The sequence below is a fragment of the Anopheles gambiae genome, chromosome 3, assembly GCF_943734735.2.
Source record: "Anopheles gambiae chromosome 3, idAnoGambNW_F1_1, whole genome shotgun sequence".
Lineage (NCBI taxonomy): Eukaryota > Metazoa > Arthropoda > Insecta > Diptera > Culicidae > Anopheles > Anopheles gambiae.
Window position 1 is genome coordinate 69,985,846 of NC_064602.1, and position 24,002 is coordinate 70,009,847.

Sequence of the window (24,002 nt, forward strand, 5' to 3'; positions counted from 1 at the left end):
AATCTTATGAACCAACCAGCATGCAACAAAATGCAACAAAAAAGCACTTGAATCAAATCAATAAATGTTTTACGCAAGAAGCTTGACTACTTATTCTGCATCGTCTCATTTATACAGTGCAACGTTCAAGACAGACAATTATATCATTGCCCCCAGCTGATGGTTTCTCCTATTTCAAGTGTCCCATCGTCCTGAAAATATCCGACGTCATTTGATTTCAATATTTCCGCTAAACAACACTACGCCGTTTTCAAGCAGCTGCACTTCCCCGGAGGCACGACCGTGACGATTTGTCCAGTATCGTGTTGAGCAGCACCCAAAGACGATATGAAGCATCTCAGTTACACGGACCAACAAACGGTTGCAAAGCAGCACTTAAGACCATGAAGAGGATGTCTTCATTCCCATCATTGACGCCATTCCGCAGTGAAGAGCGCTCACAGAAACATACACACACAAACATACAATCAATAGATGAACTTGAGCGGTATTATTTTGCATCCCCTCCTACTTGAAACAGCTGCCCGCTTGCCAGTTGACATAGAGGAGGCCAACAAGCAACGGAAGCTTATTGTGTGCAAAATTATACTTGTAATGCGAAACTCGTGCCACCGGAGCAGTGTGGCAAAAGTGAGGGGGCCACAAACTGAGGCCAGCGTTAGCGTTATGCTAGACTCATGGAACGGAAGCACGAGGGCACGGCCAGTACGACAGTTTGCCCATTTCTCAGGCAGATCATTTGCAGACGCTCGGCAGGCACGATTGAGACGAATGGATGGGCAATGTAAACATTAACGAGCATCAACCCGCGCAAGCCATTCATTACCGAGCGCGACAAACGGGGGGAAATTACAAATTAGCTCCAGTGGAGAGTTGAGCAGCCTGACGCCAGAATGGGTAGAAACGAGCCACGTTCACCCGGTTCCATTCATGGTGCTGTGTGCGACGAGGTCTAAATTTAAAGCTTCTTGGAAGGAGCTCAGTAAGAAAATACAAGAAAAACAATTTCCTCGAGCCTGTTGGCGCTTTTCATCTTCCTCATAGTCATCATCGTGTAACGTTGCTTGTTGTTGTGTGTTTTGGTGTATGTTTGCAACGCTCTCATCAAACAACACGTGGCTCAAAAGTATGACTGAAGAGGAGGAAAGTCAAACATTGCTGTAAATTTCACAACTTCCTGGTCAATATGTAACAGCAGTTGTAGAATTGTGTAGCCTATCCGTATTTCATTCCTGCTTCCTTGAACTACTCAACTTCATGGCCTCAGTTTTGGGCTTTAATGAGCAAGTTTTGGCTATGAATTGTGTAGTTTTTCTCATAGCATGTCAATCAATACAGTAAAGAATGTGAACAATGTGAATGAAACAATGAATGTGAATGAAACAAGGGAAATGGAAAGGGAAGATGCAATGATTGATTTGACCATTTATATTGCCCCTTTGGCTAAATGTAGCTAGATCATCAAGCTACCAACAGTGTGCATCATATTTAACTTTAATGCATCCAACGGCATTTAGTTTGGCTTGATAGTCAATATAAATTAGAATCTAGACTAAGAGAAATCGTAATAAAATTATTGAAACATTTTAAAGCAAATTTCGGATAACTTATAAGCTGCCAAACAAGAATATGTAATGCACAACTTCATATGAACTGATAGACTATCCTGATCGAATGTCTGACGACAAGCGTTTTTACAAACAAACCCGACATGGCAGTAACTCGAGAAGGTATATCGGAGGAATACGCTTTATTTTTAACAATGATTTTATTCCGATAATATTTCCACTTTTCTATCGAATCGATGTATGGATTTTTTTTATATAACTTGTTAAAAATGCTGCGTCGTCAACATTCCGATTGACTGACTGATCTTGCGCACTTGTTCGTGGCATTTTTTGTTGTGATTTAAATGCAACCGTGTCGATCGTTCAACCAACAAGCGGATGACTATGTTATGGTGCGATCGAGTGAACTGAATTATTCATTTTCCTATCGTCACTGAGACTGATGACATAAATGACTGGTTATTAAAAGAAAATAAAAAAAAAATACCGTAAATCAAAAACTGATATAAGTTGAAGGTGAGACAAAAATAGTTGAAGATAAGATAAAAATCAAGGCATAATGTCTAATACCTATGGGCAAGAAACAAAACTGTCTTGGAGGCAAAATTTAGCGGTAACTGTGATTGAGAAAATTAAGACTCCAAACTAGTGATGGGTGAAGTTGGTAATACTCAGGAATTGACTCCGATCCAACTTCGATAATTTCGGAATCGACTACAGAAGGTAGGTCCTCCCAGCATTGTACGGAGTCGTTCAAAGTCATTCCGGAGTCGGGCGGAGTCGGAGTCGCTTGAAGTCACTTGAAGTCGCTTGGAGTCGCTTGGAGTCGTTTGGTGTCGGAGTAGTTCGGTGTCGGAGTTGCTCGGAGTCGGAGTCGCCCGGAGTCGTCTGGAATCGTCCGGAGTTATCCGAAGTCATCCGGAGTCGTCCATAGTCGTCCGGAGTCGACTGGAGTCAGTCTTCAAAACAAAGGCCTGAATACGAACGCTCAAAGTGAAAGAAAAAAACACAACGAAATGAAATGCCTGATCACAAGTACATTGCACCGGACGGCTCCAGTTGACTTTGACCGACTCCTATCGACTCTGGATGATTCCGAATGAATCCGACTCCGGGCGACTTTGGATGACTCTGGACGACTCTGGATGACACCGGACGATTCCGAACGATTCTAGACAAATTCGAACGACTCCGGAATGACTCCGAACGACTCCGAATCCGGAAGGAACTAATAGTTTCTATTTTGCCGGAGTCAGAATTAGATTGATAGTCGGAGTCGGATCAGAGTCGTGTGTGCGCTCCAGAGAGCACATTGCAGCAGATAACCGCTAACTGAGAATTTAAATTTGTGTACTAGTTTAAAAAACTACAGTAAAACACATCCAATTAGCGGTCACCTACGTACTAGTCCGACGGAGACGGCCTTTGAAACAAAAGCCTGTAAGCAAAGTGCACGCGCAACATGAAAGACAAAAACATCCAACGAAATAAAATGCCTGATCATAAGCACATTGCACCAGGCGGCACCAGTTGACACTGACTGACTCCGATTCCGGTTGACTCCGATCCACTCTAGACGACTGCGAATGATTCCGACTCCGAACGGCTCCGAACGATTTCGGACGACTCCGGACGACATCGGACGATTCCGACTCCGGGCGGAGTTATTGGTTCCCATTTTTCCGGAGTCGGAATTGGACTAGTCGGAGTCATGGGTGCGCTCCAGAGAGCACATCACTAGTCCAAAGAACCATATCGCTCCAAATGAATTAACCATGTAACACAAACACAAGTACAGCACTGAATAATCAACATCTGCATCAACACCGAGGCATATTTTCTTAGATATTTTCTGGACATTTGTGCCACTTTTTTAAATTGATAATTTTTTTTTTTAAATTATCAAAACTACCGACGAAGTGTTGAAAATGAATCTCCTTACTCATTTCTAAGTCCATTGTTTTGTGACAAGTTGATATTCAATTCGTTAATAAAGAGTTCAAAGTTACATATTTGAGGACTTCGATTTGGGAAATGTCTTTTATGTCAACTAAAATGACCAAATTTCCAAAAATATTTAAAAAGCCTGTGGTCCATTTGAGAAAAGTCTGCAAAAGCAATTGACTGAATTTTAGATGTTGCCAATCGTCATTCAGCACTGTAAGAAGACGACGCGCACTTTAATGCGATCCATGTGCCCTCATGGGGCATTTCGCTCAGACAAGCGTTGCAGGGAACGTGTTAAGAAAGCTACTAAATTCTGTAGCACATATTAACCATGAAAAGTTTTGTTATAAATCAAAATAAAATATTGATCATATTGTGTCATACAAAATTGTTCAACTTATATCCTAAACAACTAAACCTGATAAAGATAAATGATTCACCACAAAAGGTGCAATTTTGTTACGCTTGGATCAAAATCGTTAAATAACAAGCAACAGTGTAGTGTTGCGTTAGCAAGATCGCTGCCAACCCCAAAACTGCCACTAAATCCTACTCCCCTCCCCACCCATCAACTGCACCCGCCGTCGATTAGCCGATAACGTCGATTAGCACGGAATGATACGATACTCAACTAGCCCTAGCGCTACTGGACAGATGATGATAATCAAAAGCACGCAATGGTACGGGGAGGGCCTAATGGGCAAACCCACCCCGCCACAATCGGTAAAGAATTGGCGCCATCCCAACCCACCACCATCTGCCGCTTCTCATCCACCAAAAAACAATCAACGGAACACGCTCGTGTTGTAGCAATTTTCAAGGCCCGCTCGCGCATGGCCGCGGAGTTGACATCGGGCGGCAAACTTGCAAACATTTCTCTCGACTCATTGCCCCAAAAATTCCATTGCCCTAGACGTTTGTTGGTTCTTGGGTGGTTGCGTTCGTTTCTTTTTTTTTATCTACCCGTCCTATTCGTCTCTTTGTTTAACGCAACCACCCCGCACGTTCTCGTCATATACACGCGGACGCACTTTTGGGGTGTGCGGATATGCGCTGACGCTCACTTTTATCGCGCTCACAATCGTTCTCTTTCTCTCTCGCGTTCTCTATTAAAGTATCTCTCTCCCTCTCTCTGTGGTCTCTTCGCTTCGATATCGCTCCGACTTGAGATCCAGAATTCATTGCGCATGCCTCATCGGTTCGGGTCGGTCGCATCCAAAACGCAGCGGTTGCGCGAATGCTTTTCTGTCACACAGTAGCGGACAGCAGCAGTAGGCGCTGCTGTGGTGTTAGATAAGCGAGACACGACACGCGGTGCGTTGACAGTGTCGGTGTGCAGACATATAGGCGATGGACGCGGAACAGGGCAAGCACCAGACGGAGGAGGAGGTGCTGCAGGGCATGCTGAGCCATCGGTTCAACTACGCCAAAGCGCACCGGTCCAGCACGTACCATCACACGTTCCGGTAAGTAGGGTTAGCAAAGCGACTCCTCCACCTTTGGTGACGCACTGTGCCCTGTACTATACTGTCCACGTGTGTGTTTGTGTGTATTGGTTTAATTTTAGCACGAAAACACGTTGGGAGCTGGTGCGGCTGTCCCTGCTCATCGTCGGCATCGAGTGTACGTACGCGACGGAGACGGCCTTTGTCGCCCCGATCCTGCTCGCGATCGGGCTGCCCCACACGCTGATGACGATGATGTGGGCCATGCCACCGATCGTGGGTGTGCTGTTCGTGCCGGTCGTTGCCTCCGTCAGCGATCGGCTCCGGTCGAGCTGGGGCCGACGCCGGCCCGTCCTACTGCTCCTGGGCATTGCGATGCTGCTCGGCATGATGCTGCTCCCGCACGGTCGCGCAATCGGTGAGGCGATCGGGCTGCGCAGCGTGGCCTGGGTCGCCACCATCACAACGCTCGGCCTCACCACGACCGACTTCTCGGCGGAAGCGTCCAATGGTCTATGCCGGACGTACGCGATGGAGGTGTGCACGATACGCGACCAGGCGCGCGTCCTCAGCACGATGATGCTGATCGGTGGGTTGGGCGGCATGCTCGGCTACCTGTTCGGGGCGATCGATTGGATCGCGCTTCCGATCGGCCAGTACTTCGAGAGCAACGAGGCGGCCGTCTTCACCGCCAACTGGATCGTGCTGCTGATCGGGCTGGTCAGCACGCTGACCAGCTTCGCCGAGATACCGCTGCCCGTGCAGGAGCAGGACGCGATGCTGCGCCCCGTCACACACTCGATGCTGCAGAACGAGGTGAAGCGGATGCGCGGGGACGAGTACGCCACCCAGACGCAACTGTCGGAGAGCATCGGCTTCCGGCAGTTTGTGCGCAACACCGTCCAGATGCCACGCTCGATGAAAATCCTCTGCCTGACGCAGTTCCTGTCCCACATGGGCTACCTGCCTTACTGTCTGTACTTTACTGACTTTGTCGGCGCGGAAGTGTTCGGTGGGGATGTACAGGTAAGCCTCCTTACTTTCACAAATTGCCATCACAAATTTTTATATAAAAAATGGTGTTTGGAATATGCGCTTTATTTTAGGCCCCGGAACACTCGCCCGCCTTTGTGCTGTACGAGGAAGGGCTACGGTTCGCCTGCTGGGGCATGGCACTGTTTGCCGGCTGCGCCTCGCTCTACTCGCTGGTGATTGAGCGGTTGATTGATCGGGTCGGGGCACGGCCCGTCTACGTCGGTGGCTTGATGGCGCACTGCGTCGGCATGGTGGCGATGGGGCTGCTGCGCCACCGGGCCATTGTGATGCTGTGCTGCTCGCTCACCGGCATCATGTACACCACCATCTACTCCATTCCGTTTCTGCTGATCTCACACTACCACTCCAAGAACTCGGTAAGAGGATAGTCCACATTGCACGCTAGCGGGCGCTCTAAATTGCATATTATTTCCCTTCCAAACCAGTTCCACATGAAGGACGGCAAGTGTGTGGAAAGTACGGAGCCGCGCGGGTTCGGCGCGGACGTGTCGATGATGAGCAGTGTCCTGTGTCTCGCGCAGGTGATTTCATTAGGATCTTTACACCAATTTACGGTACACTGATGCCTGTTGTGCGTTGGCTTTGCCTTTTTGCAGCTAATCGTGTCGCTGGTGATGGGCGTGCTAATCGATGCAGCTGGCACGACGACCGTCATCACGTACGTCGCTGGTGGCTGCACCCTGCTCGCGGCCCTGTCCGCGATGGCCGTCCTCTACATGGGCCTGTGATGCTGTTCAATTCCACCAGAGCGATCGAGCGAGCGAGCGGCACACACAAGGTCTCGATTCTAATTGATTTTGCTTACACTGCTCGTTGGCCGACTTCAATCGTGAATCTTCATTCCCGTTTCTAGCACACACACATCTCCAATATGTGTGTGCTTTGTGTCTGGATAGCATTTTAATTGATGGCGCGTTCTGAAGCAGGCTAATAAAATTCGTCTCGCAAGGGAAAGGGATCGAGCTGGCAGCTGCTGATGGAAATGTGACATCAATTACGGGATGAAGTTAAGACGCTGGGGAAGGCCTGCCGCCTATGATGTACAATGATTGATCGCGCGCGCGGCGGTGGATTCTGGGCCGTAATTAAATGATAAAACTTTGTCACATTCTTGGAGCGATGAGGCGCGCTAGGGCACTTGGATGATGCGAAATGGATGGTTGAGTGAAACTGTGTGCGGCAAGTGGTTGGGATGATGTGGTGCACGTGCTTTGTGGTTTTGCGGAGTGTGTGTATGTTTCCTAGAGCGCAGAACATATTTGTGATAGAAGAATGTATTGTTTTTTTTCGTTTTGTCTTGTAGCTACGATGAGAAGGAGCGGAGAATACACATTCTTGTACTTGTAGATTCATGGTCGTGTGAGAGATGATGAGAGAGAGAGAAAGTGATTTTGGTACAGTGTATTATAGAAGAGCTGAATACTTAAAGGGCGTGCCTAACTTATAGAGTTTTCAAGGGTTGAAATAGATTTTTGGAGAAAAAAGTTGTTTTGAAATGGAATTAATTTCTTCTTCAGTACAATTACAAGGTTTGCCAATTTTCAATGTCTACAATGTCATTCTTCATTGCTTGTGAGATGTTTTTCAACAGCTGTCAAATGTTGTATTTGCATCACAATAATGTTTCAGTTCCTGCACACGATTTTCAACACGTCTCAAGCTGGATTGAGTTTGATAGCTCTTTGTGATGTGTTGAAAATCATGTGTAAAGGCCGAGCTTCATTGATCGTACTCCGTGGTGTAATTTTGATATTCACTAGCGCATCTGGCGGCGGCTGGTGGAAGCGTTTTTTGGTCGTCGGGGGAATGGTCGTGTTGGCTCTCAAAATTAATTAGTTTTTACACCGTTTTTTTATGCGAAAACGGCTGAAATACTTGCACAATATGTTTGTCTATCATTTACAAAGCTTTTTCAGTCCAGTTAAAGTAAAAACATAGAAAAATAACATATTTTCTGGAGCGGCTCCACATTGTTTAGCAAAATGCTTTGGTCAGCCGCCGCCAGATGCGCTAGTGAAAATCGAAATTACACTTGCAAGTACGATCAATGTAGCCCGGCCTTAAGAACTGAAGTTTTACAATGAAGCAATTTGACAACCGTTGAAAAACATGCTTGGAGGCGGTGAGTAATGATATGCATATTCGAAAGTGACTTAAAAAACCCTGCAATACAGGTCTTGGCCCTTGAATACAGAATAAAAATATTTTTTTCACCATGTGTTGAAGTGTTGAAAATCATAATGAAGAAATTAAAAATTGTTATGATGGAAATGAAATATCATAAAGGCCGGGCTACATTGACCGTACTCGCAAGTGTAATTTCGATTTTCACTAGCGCATCTGGTGGCGGCTGGTGGAAGCTTTTTTTGGTCGTCGGGGGAATGGTCGTGTTGGATCTCAAAGTTAATTAATTTTTTCACCGTTTTTTGATGCGAAAACTGCTGAAATACTTGCACAACATATTTATCTATCAATTACAAAGCTTTTACAGTCCAGTTAAAGTGAAAAACATGGAAAAATAACGTATTTTCTGGAGCATCCCCAAATTGTTTGGCAAAATGCTTCGGTCAGCCGCCGCCAGATGCGCTAGTGAAAATTGAAATTACACTAGAGAGTACGATCAATGTAGCCCGGCCTTAATGATGTGGAATAACATCTTGCACCCGGTGAAAAGCAATGTTTACATTAGAAAGTGACTAGGAAACCCTTGTAATCAAAGAACTGAAAATCTAAAGGACGGGGTACATCGTCCGTACTCGCTAGTGTAATTTCGATTTTCATTAGCGCATCTGGCGGCAAAGCATTTTACCAAACAATTTGGAGCCGCTTCAGAAAATATGTTATTTTTCTATGTTTTGTTTTTTACTTAGTCTGGACTGTAAAAGCTTTTTAATTGATGGATAAATATGTTGTGAAAGTATTTTGGATCATTTTCGCATAAAAAATGGTGAAAAATCTAATTAAATTTGAGATCCGGCATGACTATTCCCTCAATCAACAAGAAAAGCTTCCACAAGCCGCTGTCAGATGCGCTAGTGAAAATCAAAATTACACTAGCGAGTACGGACAATGTACCCCGGCCTTAACGATGACTGATGGTTCACTATAAAGTTGGCAGAGAGCTTGATCGTTAATGTTGTTGGACTAAAGCATTGGGCGCTAAAAGTATTGTTTTAACAATGCCAGAGCAAACCAAACGAAAGTAGTGAATTCGATTTCATAGAGTGAGGTTACAAGCTTTAGGCCGCTGCCAGACACAACGAAAAACCACCGTAAATTGAAACAAATGAAATATAATGCATTGTAACGCTCCTTTGTTTTGGTCCATCCGTAGGCGAACGAAATCATAACGAAATATTTGTTAGTATGCTTCTGTAGTGTAAACCAACAATTTTACACTAATTAAACTAAAGTTTTTTTACTACCCTTATCAAAATTGAGTCAAGTAAAACTCACTTTTTTATTTGGTTACAATAAAAAACGTTATTTTTTGTTATTCCGTTTTCGTTGCGGTGCTTTTTCGCTGTGTCTGGCAGCTGAACTTTATAGATTTATAGCTTTATAGCTGAACTTACACACTATTACTCCTTGTGTTGCTCTATCCTGTCTCTATCTGTTCCTCTTTTTGTATGTCTAATCTGTAAAATTTATGAGTCAAGAGGATCGAGCTCTCTCGAAATTACTCAAGTTAAGTTTTAGTTTACATTCTACAAGACTGACAAGACTTTCTTTCTTCCTTCCTTCACATATACTTGTCATTAAATCCAATGTGTACGTTCGACTCGATGAGCTGGATGAATCATTACTTGAGTCTTTCTTTGATTAATGCAATCACAAGGAGAACAATCTTAATTATACCCCTTATTTTCTTTACTCCACTTTGGCTGTAAATCTCTGGCTTTAACAAAGGTTATAGTGCACGAAGGGCGCTCCTTTAATAGGCATCACTAAGCGTCAAAAGTTTGCCGGGAAGTTTAAAACTTATTCGTGGTTTCGAGAAAAACATGTACTACCTTCGTTCACATTCAACACGAAAGTAAATTTCTACGGTATGCACCGTTCTTGCTTGAAATTGTGGCTGCAACAGCGTTTCTAACCGGTGCTATTGAAATTGTTACAGTGTTCCATTTTCCAGTACGATTCCTCAAACTATTTTCAGTCTCTTCCTCCCGTCAAACATTGCTAGGGTTGCAAGTGGTATCATCTGCTCGAAATCTTAAGATATTAAAAAAATATATTTATTTTTTATTCACAAATTATTTTTTGCTGTATTATTTGTCGAAAAGATCACTTTTCAATTTTTTTTGATTTTTAGCAAAATAAAATTTCAAAATTTAGGATGTTTAGTAAGCTATAATTTGCAATGTTATGCCTGCTCTCGGGGTGCTATAATTATAACTGCTAAAACTAGGGGTGAAAAAACTACCAAGGCTCGCAAGCTCTTTAATGCGAGGGCTCTGGGGCGGAGAACTTGTATGGCATGCGAGCCCTCGCTCGCCCTCGCAAATCGCTGTCAGTTGCATGGCGGGCTATCACTATTGCCAACGAACGTCGTTTGTAAAACCGAGGACATTTGTATTTCAGCGAAATATTAATGTAACCCATAAACTATTGTGGCATTATATGCGATGCGATAGATTTTTGGAAAAAAGTTGTTTTGAAAAGCAAATGCAATGCAGGAATTTCGCCTTATTGCTTCCTAAATTTAATGGGACGTTGAGTTGATCGCAGTTTGTCGTGCGAAAAGCTCATATATGTTCATTTTGCTACAAACATTTAAGTTTAAATGTAGCATACACTACCAAGAAATGAAAAAGGAGTTTTATTTGATTCGAGTTTTAGTTGACCTTTGACGCTACAAAAGGATAGTTCTATAACAAAGAGTACGTACATTGTTCATAAAGCGTTGTAAGCCACTTCCTCTTTCTACACTCTAGGAAATATTTTCCACAAACCAGCTCAACTCTTTTTTTTTGGATTTTAGCTCCCTTCTATGAGACAAATATTTGCTTTGGCGCTCGTGGCGCTGCTCGTTATTGTTTTCAAGCGAGACCCGTGCGCTTATCGTTTCATTTACATTTTTCAATCCAATTCCTAGTATAAATTATCTCTCTCTGGTATGCTTAGTAAAATACTTTGCTGGCAAGAAACAGTAGCAGTGTCTTGTTACAGTAGCAAATGAACAGTTCAAAATGCAGAACTTTTTTTTTGCCCACATTTCTTTTCATAAAAATTTAAGGCAAAATCAATGCAGAAAAGTATGTGAACTCAAGCAATCAAGCAACAGCCAGGAATGCGTTACAGACAACAATGTAATCGGTCCAGCGCGACCCGTTTATGGTTCATTGTGCTTGCGTGCCTCCTCCCCTCCCCGCCCCGCCATTTGTATTGCTCCTGCCTGAAGGAAAATTGTTTATTGAAGGATTTATTTTCATTTCAAGTTTGTTGCTTCAATTCAACAAGCAGCGGGCGGAATTTTCATGCTTGAAGTAACTACTGCACCCAACAACTCTCGCTGCGGTACGTGCGGTGAATATTTAATGTAAAACAAATGTACTCTCCCTTTCTCGCGACTGCGTGTGATGAGAAAAGTAACCCGGCCAATTTTGAAATTAATTTTTCACTTTCGTTTTGCTCGGGATTCGGTAACGACTCATACACAAAATTTTTGGTACAAAAAAACCCACGATCTGCCAACTGTCTGGCAAACAAATGTGACACAGCAAACAAAGTTTGTTCCACTGGAAGTTGCCGTTTGGTATGAGTGAAAGATGAATGATGCAGAATTGGCAGCGAACGTATACCATACCGTGAAACTCAGCCTTAGACATCCCGCCCCCCCCTCCTTTGCATGATGGGATGAAATTGATTTTGGTACAAAACCGGTAGGGTACGTGACGGAAAGTGCTTTTCTGCTTAGTTTTCTTATTTTTCGTCCATTTAGATGGGTTTTACCATTGCAATGCTTTGTTCGGTGCAGATAAACTTCGGGGTCAGTACGGGGCGAATGGTAACGGGGAGTTGCGTTACACAACTGGGAGCAGATATTTTGCAGAGAGGCGAATTTAAATATAACCCACCCACCCCTCCCCAGGGGTGCAATTGAATTTCCACGCCAGGAAGTTGAATCGACATTCAATGTTCCCGTCACAGCATGCTGCTTTCCGGCTGGGTGGTGGAATTACATCCGAAAATCCTTTGTGTTGTGTCGCGCAAAACAGCACGCATACGCGTGGCGTGCGCGGTGAATAATTAGGCGCCTCCATCGGGTGCGCACCGAGCAGTATGAGTGTAAGAACGTACTGTGAATGATGCTACCATATTATATGAATATTTTATGAGAACAGAAAAGTTTCACTTTTGTTTTGTGTATCATTAACACTTGCTTTGTTGAGGGTTTTATTGAAATATGGCTCATAAATGTAAATAATATGCATCATGCTACAAATTAAAAAAAAACAATACTATTAAAGGGCTTTTGTTGAAAGTCTTGCTTTTAAAATAGTAACAATGTACCCGGAATTCGTGTATATTAGCAAAAATTAAATAAATAAATAAATAAATAAATAAATAAAAATGTGTAAATATTTTCCATGTTTTGCGTATACATTGTAGTTGCATACTTTTAGGCGTTTTCTCTTCCACAGGCAGTTATATCAACCTTAGCGCTTACGAATGAAGCGCATTGTCCTCCAATAACCGGTATGGGGGTTCAATACAAGTACATTCCTTTTGTGAAGCAATCCCACAGAGACCTAACCTTACTCATACAGCGTTACATTATTAATAAGCGTGGTAAGTACGAGCCACTCACTCAGCTAAGTATAAACCACTGTATTTTTGCATGCACTGTGACAAAGATGACAAACAAAACTTTAAAGGCTTCTCTTCAAATACAAGGATACAAGGTTTTAAATTGCAACAATTAATATTCGGTTTATCCAGGGTTCCCGATGTTTTTTTTGCTTGTATTTCAATTATTGTTGAATGCTTTCCAAAATTTCTGAATTTCGTCTCCCCAGTTATTGAGCGTTTCACAAAATGTTAAAAAAAAATTATGCCAATAAATTGAGCGATTTACAAAAAAGGTAGTGTCATGAAAAAATCATCAAAAACCCTGTAAGCAGCTTCTCAATTAACAAATGTCTCCTATAAATAGCAAGCCAATACACACTGCGGGCATTACTAATAGAATAAATAATTGGCGCAGAACACTATGTCACACGACTTAATCACTTCCTCACACACAAACACTCCAAACACAGTCCACCCGGAGTGCAGCATAGCACAATACCAGTGCGCACTAAAATACGCTGCACCACAGCTGCCGCTTATCCCAACAATCAACCGCCAGTAGTCAGTGCGCGCGAGCGGAAAACACACATTGTACAAAGCAATTGTAAAATGCTCTTTGCAAATTGTGGTGACCCCTTTTTGTGGCCGTCGGAGAGACTGTGGGGAAGCAGTGCTATTGATACACAGACAGGCGGAAGCAGGGAGGCTTCTTCTGCCCTTCGAATGCAGGGAGGTAGCGATTGTTTGACAAATGCACTGCTGACCGTGCATAAAATTCCCTTTTATGTGCTAATAAAAAAACGGGAAATGCTCCATTTGATACAGCACGGGTCGATGTCGATCTCGTTAGCGGATGCAGTTGTGTTGGAGCAAAAAGTGGTGCCATAATTTTACAAAATGTATTTTCATGCAGGCTTACGCAAAATGTTGCAAAAGTATGAATTTTAATCAAATGTCAAAAAAACAAGGTACTTTGATTTGCATAAAAGCTTAACGAGTTTACCGTAATCCAACAGAAACAGCAAAACGAAAGCGTAATAATGTTGTAAATCTTTATGTCAAAAATCACCCCAAAAAAGTCTCCCTCCTGCATGCAAGGAAGATTAGCATCCGCAAACAACACAAGGGGGCTGCTGTAATCTGCTTTGCAAATTTAAACAGCGCTTTTAAAAAGCCATCCAAAACACCGAAACCCGCTCAGCCTTTTGCGTCAACCCAAAGCGGTCCGATCTGCTCCGTGTGGTCCAGGCAACCGGCTGGTTGTACTACCATAACCGCTGTTTATCAGGCTGCCGACCTCCGTAATTGGTCTAATTAAATTGCCAGTGCAAACGAGACGTGCAAACAGAGACACCCCACACATACACACACACACACACACACACACACACCCGGCAAGGCAAAGTCGAACCACCAAACCGCCAGCGCGTTTTATTCATCGCGCGTTCGATATTGGCGCGCGAACTGTTTAGCGCAATGATGACGCCAGCCAGTGGCGCAAAGGGCGGACGTGCGGAACAGGGAGGGTGAAGGTGCTACTACTGCCGCGCGTGATACTAATCCCTTTGTTTACGTGTTGGGCGTTCGGGTTTGTGTGTGGTCTAGGCGAAAGCGAAGGGAATGGGCGGACATTAATACTTCTTTTAACAGCCAACCTACTTGGCAGCCTTTGCCTTTGCTTGCTGAAGATTAATTTGGTACCGCAAACGAAACGCAAGGTGTTGGCTTTTGTTTTGCCATTTCCTTTTTTTTCCTAACGAAGCACAACTTCATTTTGTTGTATTCAATGGACACTCGTTCGCCCGGGTGTGGCTATGTCTAGACGCTCCGAGCGAACTCCATTTCCGGTAGTGATTGTAATTATAAATTTTCGATTAGAAACGAAAAAGTTGCACTGTTTATCTAACCCTCTATACGTACGTTCTCTCACGCTATCTCCTTGCTCTTTCTTCCAATTCCTCGGAAATTGTATCTCTAGCTTGTGTGAGAGCACGTCGTGTAAGGCGTTTGGGGTTGTTTTCCCTTTCCTCCTGGAAGGCGAAATAAAAATGCCAAGGTGTGAACTGGGGAATCAAGGAGTTCACGTAGATGGGGGATTTAACGATTTGTTTAGACAGCTCCGGATGCGGAACGGTGTTGAAGCTACGGGATGTTAGGAAAGCGAGTGTTAGGAAAAGTTCAAATTGCATCTTGTTGCCGTTTCAATTGAGTAACTTTTTTTGTTTGGAGCGGTCCTCTCTTCCCTCCGCACCATCGTACCTGTTTACGCGATTGGAAGTAAAGTGTTGCAAAATCATCGTTCATCGTCTATCAAAGTGTAGCGGATGGGGATTTTGCCTTTTTAAAGCGTTTAAAGTGCTTGATCGCGGTATGATTTTATGGGCACCGTTTAACGAACTGCACCGTTTTATGCCGGTGGCGAGTGAAATGGTGCAGGGTTTGGTGTGTGAGGCACAGTGTGTTTGGGAAACAAAACGACTGTTAGGAGGAAGCGTACGCTGTTTGGAGCTCATAGGAGCTATTTATAATCATTATTATTTTTGTGTGTTTTCAGCTGTAAACTTTTTGACGAATAGCATAACAAGGTTTTCCTATTCCTATGTAATGAACAGGGTAAGTGTACCAATTATGGCTATAGTCTTCAAGATACGTATGATATGTTTTTTCGAAGCCTGAAAGTTGCTCCAATTTTTAAAGAAATTGTAGAAAATTTAACTTAAAAATTGCATCTCAAGCTATGGCTACAGTGTTCCAAGCAATTCGCCATGGCTGTACCAATTGTGGCAGTAGCCCTAACCTGGGGGATGTTTACACCAAAATTCATTTTGTGCCATTTTTTAACTCAAATAAAGTAAATTCAAGTCTATTGCAGCCAAATAAGTATGAAAACACCATAAAATAAGAACATTGTATTGTTTGCCACGCTCCAGTAATCGCACAATAGTTGGGGTTAATCTTTCTAAAATTTTACTTTCTTATTCTACCTATAACACCGTGTTTGGACAAGTGTTGGGTTTCATGAATCTTTCGTTGAGATTCATTCCTATGAGTGATCTTCAGTGATGAGCAATTCGAATCTCATATTGACCCCTCAAAGATTCATGAATCTTCAAGGATTCATAAATCTCCAAGTAATCATTAATCTCGAAGAAAGATAAATGAATCTTCAAAGAATTATGAATTTAAAAGATTCATAAATCCATTAAAATGCATCTATCTCCAGGGGTTCATGAATCTGTATGATTAGAGATGTATGATTTATATTTATATATTGACATTCAATATTTAATTTGCGCGACCTTTCCCAGCTAACACCATGTCCGTCGTGGGTTCAAGCCTCGCTTGGACCGTCTCCCCGTACCAAACAAACTATCCGGCTGCGTAGTACTTACCAAGAAGTTTCGAAAGCCTGTATAGGCTGGCATGACGTAAGTTGTTACGCGAAGAAGAATAAGAAGCTCAAGCTCAATGAATCATTCGAGATGTATGAATCTCTTGAGATCCCTAAAGCTTCGTGAATGTTTCGAGTTGAATGAATCTTTTGAAATTCAAGAATCTTTCGAGATTCATGATTCTTTCGAGATTCACGAATCTTTGAAAGTGAGATTTAGAGTCATTAAATCATTTCAAAGATTAATTCAAATGCATGAATCTGAATCAGATTATCCCAACACTATTTTGGACACACTTCATATCTCTTGACAGTCCTTCACATCACCTGGAAGCTATACCGAAGCCAGCTACCGTTTCAGCACGAGACGCAGAGGAGCGCACTTGCCAATAGGACGAGTGGCGTTCAGATTTCGCCTATTTCGTATCAAATTCATTCAAGACTTATAAGTCTTATAGATGAAACTGATTTGATTTTTACACTTTACAAGTAAATCATGCTTAATACTCATACTTACACATTAGATTGCGAAAATAACAACGAGAAACCTGATTTGTTCACTTGTAAACTACGACCAAAACGACAGTTGTAAGGGCGGTGGCAACGCTCATCGGATGCGATTTTATCGGACGAGATTTATATGGGATTCGACAGATAACGTCGGACGTGCGATTTCGTCGTCCGACGTTATCTGTCAAATCCCATATAAAAATTTGACAGGCCGTCCGATAAAATCGCATGCGAAAAAGCGTTGCCACCGCCCTAAGCAAAGCATCCATGGTAAACTGCGATATTTGGTACACCGATGGTTAGTTGTACAAATTACGGACGAAAAGAAAAAGGCACATTTTTTATCAAATCATGGTAAATTTTTATGTGAATTCGTTAAATAATTAATATTTTGTATCAAACCGATGATTTTAAGGTAGAATTATTATGGGATGCTCGAAAATTGCTAATTTTCCAACGGTGCTACTCTTAGCAAAATGGTAAGAGATGCCAAACATCTTGGCAACAAATTAAAAAAGGGTGATATTTAACAAACGGTAGTGGTCAGCACAAAAATAATGAACACTGTATATATATTACAGAGGTCGATGCATGGCTCGATTTTGGTGCACCATTTTCATACGAGGTCACAGTTACAGTTAGCTGAAAAAGTGTTTACAAACATTCTAACACAACCAAACACTTTTAAGGCCCAATTATGCTTTTACTACTCAAAATCTAGTGTAAATATACTTTCCACCTCATGAACGTGGTATGGAGCAGTGGTTTTCAGTAATTCATCACTTAAAAACGACCACAATCTAGAAACTAGCCTCTTGGCTTTGATCCTCTTAAGCTGCACAAGATTTCGTCCTTATTTTGGACACTGAGCTTGTTATAATCAATAAATTGCTCTTTATGTCTATGTTTTCTTGATATTCTTAAAAAATTAACCACACAATTATGACCAAACGTTTTAAAAATGACCGAAAATGCATTGAAACCACTGCATGCACCACAACTTAAACCTCAATGCTTGCTGCGAAGAAACGATTGAAGCTTTTTCATCAAACTGTCAAAACTTTCTCACGCTTTTTGATAAACTGTTTTAGGCCTTAATCTAAGATGAAGAAAACGGGAGAATGATTAATTACGTAAATTAACTTTTTACAATAAAAATGGTCTTTTCAATAAGGGTATTTTTTGCAAAAATGGAGAACGAAAGCACAAAGTGTTTTGCCCTTTGTTAAAATTATTGAATTGAATTTTGAAAATTATTTGACTTAGAGACACACTGTAGTGTTTGTCATGTACATTCTACTCAACCAACTATAAATAATTGGTAAATATAATTCAAAAGTTGCCTTTTATTGTATTGAAATAATCAATGAACCTATTGAAACTGTATCTTTAGCCTGTAGCTATAAGATATGGCCCTACATAATTTAAAACTACACATCGGTAGAAAAGATTTTGCAAGCATTTTAAAAGTTAAATGCTAAAACTTTTTTTTTTAATTTTCATAGTGTTAGCACGTTAATTTGTTAACAAAGAGCACATAGTGTTAGCACGTTAACAAAGAGAATTATTCAACCCTTACACAGGCTTCAACGTTTGATTTGATTTGACATAATTCTCGATAGTTGCATGGTCTTCTGTGTACATCAATGCATTTTACCATACACGCAAGCCATGGCTTCAAATGGAAATGTTTACTGAAGACCAACAAACATAAAACGGCGGAAAAATGATAAAAAAATATAAGTATTTTTTTCCTGTGCGCATCCGACCACATTGTGTATATTGCGAGAAAACGACGGGAAACGTTCGCATAATAAGGTAGGGAAGAATGAATTCAAATCAAATTACAAAACCGCCTGCTGTGCGTTCTCGCAACTTTACCGCCAACCATATTGGGCTGATGGTGATATGATATGATTTTAACCTCCTCCCACTCCTCCCCCGCTGCAGTTTACTGATCTCGAAATAGTTCAAAGAATGGCCTACTTCCTGCGGTGCAAAGATACTGGTCAGTAATTAAATCTCCGGCAGCGCTAATACGATTTCAGAGCGCCTACGGCCAGCCGGAGCAAACGTTGTAAAAGGAGATGCTTCGAGTTTCGTTTCTTTCCTGTGTGCTGTGTTTATTATATTTTATTTTTTTGCCTGCCTGACTTTGATCGAGTGGTTTTTCGGTTTCATCCCGAGGCTGATCTGGAATGGAGCCTTGTCCTTCGATGCAACAAAGACATTTTATGTTGCGTGTGTTTCTGCTCCATCACGTGTCGTGATTTATCGAGCGCTTCGTGAAGAGAAAAACGCTCAAACCGAAGGAAATCAATTAGGAAGGGAATATTTTTATCACCCACTCATATAATCAACCGAAATGGCAAATTAGTTTTGGCACAAAGGTTTCACTGTTCTGTCCTAGGCCCTTCTGCTCGAGCCGTCATCCGGCTATTTCGTGCGTACGCTTCCTGTGTCACAGGGCACACATCCTGAGCCTGAGTCCCACAGAAAAGATCGTTCAATCTATGTTTATGGCCCTGCAGCTTTCACCCGTGTCTCAGGAGAAGCATATACCTTTTCGGTGACATCCGGTGCGATGGGTTTTCTTTGTTCCCAGGTTATCAGTTTTGTCGTTTGGAAAAGATAGTTCTTTTTGTTATCATCATGCTCCTTCCTGGATGCAATAAAAACATGTACAATCCATGCGATGGGCACACGCTTCGGTTATAAATGAACCTATACCCAAGTGGTAACATGGATCATGCTGCGTAACAGCACCTACGTGAGTCCAAAAATGACAGAACATTGTTTCATACAACACTTTTTCGTACACAGCTTGTGATTGTTATTCATATATTTAAACAAAAAATGTAATTAACTTCAAAAACAATGCGAGTTGGCGTGTGACATTTCCATTGGTGTCATTAAAAATTAACATCACGTAGCGTCCTGTATCACCGTGCTAAACCATTTTTATTGTTCCGCCATCAGACCTGGCAGGAAATTGTGGCGAATAATACCGTAAAAACATCACAGCATCAAAAGGCCGTTCGGTAAACAAAACCATGCGCCCATATTATAAATGATGTCGGGTGTAGACTTCAGCGAAGGACTCCCAGGACCACCTGTCACCGGTACACCCGGAGTGTGATGGAGGTTACGACCGCAAACCGGTACGCCACAACACCGAACTCGATTATCTTTGTGCACTGTGTGCGAATCGTCATGTCCCAATTGGTGGGGGTTTCACTTGGGTTTGTTCACGTGATTCGCGTAGATATGATATGCGTTGTCACGGTTCACGGGTCCCGTCGCTGTGGCGTGTTTGGTTGTAAGTGGTGCCGAACATTCCCGACCCCGGATTAGCAATGTAATTTGTAATTGAGCTGCGGTGATTTATTAAATGTGTTTCTAAACCAAGCAAACACCATTTTGGATGGAAAATAACGTCTATTGCTTATATTTCACGGCTTCTGAGTGTTGAATAAAAAACATTCGCTGCAACGCTGTGATTGGTGTTGCTCTGATGCCATTACCCATTACCATGTGTTGTAGGTGTGTATTATGGATATGAATATGGTTTAAAAAACTCTACTAACATGTAGAAATTTGGTTGTGTAGCGCCTAAAGTTATGCAAGTTGCACCATATTGTTTGTGCACGTTGTACACGTTCACATACGCAGTTAAGCAGCAAGCGTAACAAATTGCCTGCCTTTAGGCGCTATAAACACACACAAAACAACACAATCTCACGAGAAGTAGCAAACGTGTGCTGTTTGTAGGCGGTGCTGAAGAATAGTTCCATTGCATGTGTGTTCAATGTTCCATCACCGTCCATAAACAATGAAAGATGTAGGATTTTATTTTTAACGATACAGTCCGATACGATATTCCGTAAGCGTTTTGATCCGCTATTCACAAATCCACTAAGATGCTCATTAGCAGTACCAATATGTGATATTTAATATGTTTGGTTTTCATTCAAGCGTACATTTTAAAGCCGGCATATCTATCGTTTGGTTGTGAACACGAAAGAAATGTTAAAAATTTCAATACTTTGATATACTAAATTTTCAAGTGCTTTTCGTTGGTTTTAACGAGTTTTTACATTTTTAAATGTTTTGATTCGTTTCACGATTTGTAATGTCGTTTACAAATTACAAATAACTTGAAATAATCATTCCCACACAGATTATTAAAACCAAACCGCATAGCAGCAGAGAGCAGAGGGTAATTCACTTACTTAAAATAGAACTTGCATGCATCCACCGTAATGATAATAAAGGGATAAATAGCAATTAAACAAATGCGGTTTCGGTACAGATAAATTATTGTTCAAGGCAAATGGCTTTGGAAATGGAGTTTCAACATGCGTCAGAACACGCTTAAAGGTTTCTACCATGGTTCTCCTAGACAGGACGGTGTAGTAAGTAGGTCAGTTGATGCAGGGAATACATCCTAGTGGCAAAAGGGTTGATACTAATTTCGTATTCATTTCATCATCCCAACCCAACCACAAGGTAAATCTACGTACCAGGTAATCCAATTCCTTTACTCAGTCCCAAGAGTAATTTTCTCGTATTTCCACTAGTCAGCCATGCTGCATATGACAAGGAATTTACCTCGCCATTTCCGGAAAACAGATACATTGCAAATTGTCTCACATTGTAGAGAGGGGGTACTATGCAAATTTAAATTATCTACTTGGGCTTGAATTTATGTCTTTTTGATGTTATGATACCGCAGTGAACAGTATCTGGCGTCTATTACCATCCACAACTACAGCAATAAAAATCTCTGGAAAATATATTTCACCGCTTCCATTCGGCCATCCCACCTCGAAACAGCTACATAGTCCTCTCAAACAATATGCCCCCACGGGTGGGTGGCCATTTTACGCCCAAATCAACAGTCTCCCGTCCCGCTTCCACCACTCAGCAAATGGTGCGCCATCCTCGAATTATGCTAATGAAATGAAACGCTTCACAAATGATGAAACTGACCCATAAAACTTTAAACCCAACCTTTCGACCCTTTTCACACAGAATTTCCTCTCCCAACACTTCCCCATCGATGCAGACAACAATGATTGATCTTGAAATGGCGAACGCACGGATCAATCCTCCGGGGGAAGGAAGAGAAACTGGTGCCGGTGTTAAAGTTTTCCCCAGGCCCTTACCTTTTTGGCTTGTCCAGCTTTGGTTCGGAATCAATCGCAGCACGGGGCTGTTTGTTTTGCAGCAAGGATGGGGCTTTCTCGCTCTTTCCCCGTGTTTTCTGCTTTGCTTTGTCAATCACTAATTAGTAATCCTTTCGCTAGTTAATTAATAAAGCTTGCACGTTCGGTTTATCCATTGACCGGGGTCGATGGTGCGGTGTGCGGTTGCCAAGGGATTACCGGACATTTTCTTCCATTTTCCGGGAAGGCTCTCGCTATTGAACCGAACACTTACAGGTTACCACTTTGCCACTTTTCAAAGGATGCCCAGTAGAGATGCCGTTTCGTAGAAAACCAAATCATGGACGGAAAATCGTTTTCGATGCGTTTATTTGCGGAGCGTACAATAGACAAACACACCCACGAGAGGATCGGATCATTTGACACAAAGCTGCACATACGCGTGTTTGCAAACGGCACAGTCGTTTCTTCCTTTTAAGCTTCAAAATTATTTTCCTGCTTCCTGCTTTGACTCAATTTCTACCCTTTTTCCACACATTTATTTTCACGTTAACGGATTGCTTCCCATCACTCCCACACTGCATGAGCTGAGCTCCCAACTGGAATCTGTTTCTGATCACGTCATGTTGGTGGAATTTGCACCATTTCGAACTCAGACACCGAAAATTCGTTATTTAAATTCCAACCGCCGAACACATGCACTCCTGGCTCGCTGGCGCATTTAACGAATTTCTAATAAACTACACAACGATCGTATTTCTACATTCCATCATTCCGATGACATCAAACGATAAATCCATCACCCATCTTTGCTCGCGGAAAACTCGTCAACAAATACAATCTTTCTCGTTTGCACCAGATGGCTTCGACGGATTACGATTTCACTTCGAAACGGATTGTTCGGCAAAGTATGAGCCCCTTCGGGGAGGGCTTGTTCGTTTTCCGACGGTTGTAACGCTACTGATGTGCGAGCCGGTCGATCGGTTGTAACGCGACTCTTGTGCTCTGGCGAAAGGAGCACTTTTCTCACCGACCGAGTTGTTGCCTGAGTGTGAAGATGCTCTCACGCACGCCATATCCAGACGGTGGATGGTAGTGGTACGAAGCGTTTTTTTTTTTGGGCCCGTCGGTTTGGGAGAGTCGTGAGAGTTTTGCTTCGGTGTCTTGATCGGTACCGTGAGCGATCCGAAGTGAAATCATATCGGTGTACGTTTTTTTTACGAACAATATTGATAAGGGATAGAGCTAGTGTAACTAGTAAGAATGACGAACAAGATCTAGTGAAATTAATTCGTTGGTAAACCTTTTTTGAAAGTAAAATCGTTGAACTACTGACAACCAAAATGTAAATTGAAAAGCTTATTGTGCCTAGACTCATACGAATTCATTTCATTTCATCAACTCATAGGAAATACATAGTAGAATGCCGTATTTTAGCGTCGTTTAGCGCCGTGCGTATAACGACCCACTTTTAGATTGAAAAATGACCAAAATCAGATCAAAGAGGTTGTTATAAATGTATAGTAGCCATTCATTTACACCTGAGACATTACATTTGATTGCTACCAAAGGCAGTCTATATAGCATGGGTATGCACAAATCTAATACTAGAAAAAGAAAAGGAAGAAGGATTGGTGCCAAGGAACACGTTACGAAAAAACGGTTTGAAAAGTGAAGAAACATTTGATCTCAATGGTTGTTTAAATTGATGATTCAAATTCATAAAAAGGAACCACTTAAGCATTAGGTCAAAAACTAAAGCTCAGAAGATTCCCAAAGCATCCCAAGATGAACTAATGGCCTTTCATTCGGTTGTACTAGAAGTACAAATAAAAATAATTGGTCTGAATCAAATTGGCAACATGGACAAAGTTGTTTTTTAGACCTTTTTATTTGAAGTTGTTAAATTAAATGTAAAACAAAATATCTAAAATTGTGAATATTTTATCGGGGAGGGAGGTCATTTTACACGGGGGATCATTATACATGCGAAAAAATGGTACTTAGTTTAATAAATGCTCTTTAAACTACCAAAAAAAACAGACTAAAATCAATTGATATGAGATATTTTATCGAGAACCTAGGGTAAACCTACCTAGAGTGGTGCTAGTACCAAGAGTGG

The 24,002-nt window shown here is 42.1% G+C and overlaps 2 protein-coding genes across 3 annotated transcripts in view; one reads left to right on the forward strand and one right to left on the reverse strand.

Annotated features, from left to right (window-relative positions):
* The window catches only part of LOC1271106 (RYamide receptor), a 66,339-nt gene that overhangs the window by 6,076 nt on the left and 36,261 nt on the right, over positions 1-24,002 (reverse strand). The window contains exon 1 of one of the 2 annotated variants that reach the window (XM_061660090.1): positions 21,881-22,184. The exons of the other annotated variant lie outside the window; for it this stretch is intronic. The gene's annotated coding sequence lies outside the window, so the exon portion shown is untranslated. Of the gene's footprint in view, positions 1-21,880; positions 22,185-24,002 lie in introns of those variants that run through there. 2 annotated transcript variants of the gene reach the window in all.
* LOC3291185 (proton-associated sugar transporter A) lies at positions 4,679-7,444 on the forward strand. The gene is made up of 5 exons (XM_564080.4): positions 4,679-4,981; positions 5,083-5,986; positions 6,067-6,372; positions 6,442-6,537; positions 6,613-7,444. The coding sequence occupies exons 1-5, from the start codon at positions 4,866-4,868 to the stop codon at positions 6,742-6,744; spliced, it is 1,554 nt and encodes a 517-aa protein (XP_564080.4). The 5' UTR covers positions 4,679-4,865; the 3' UTR covers positions 6,745-7,444.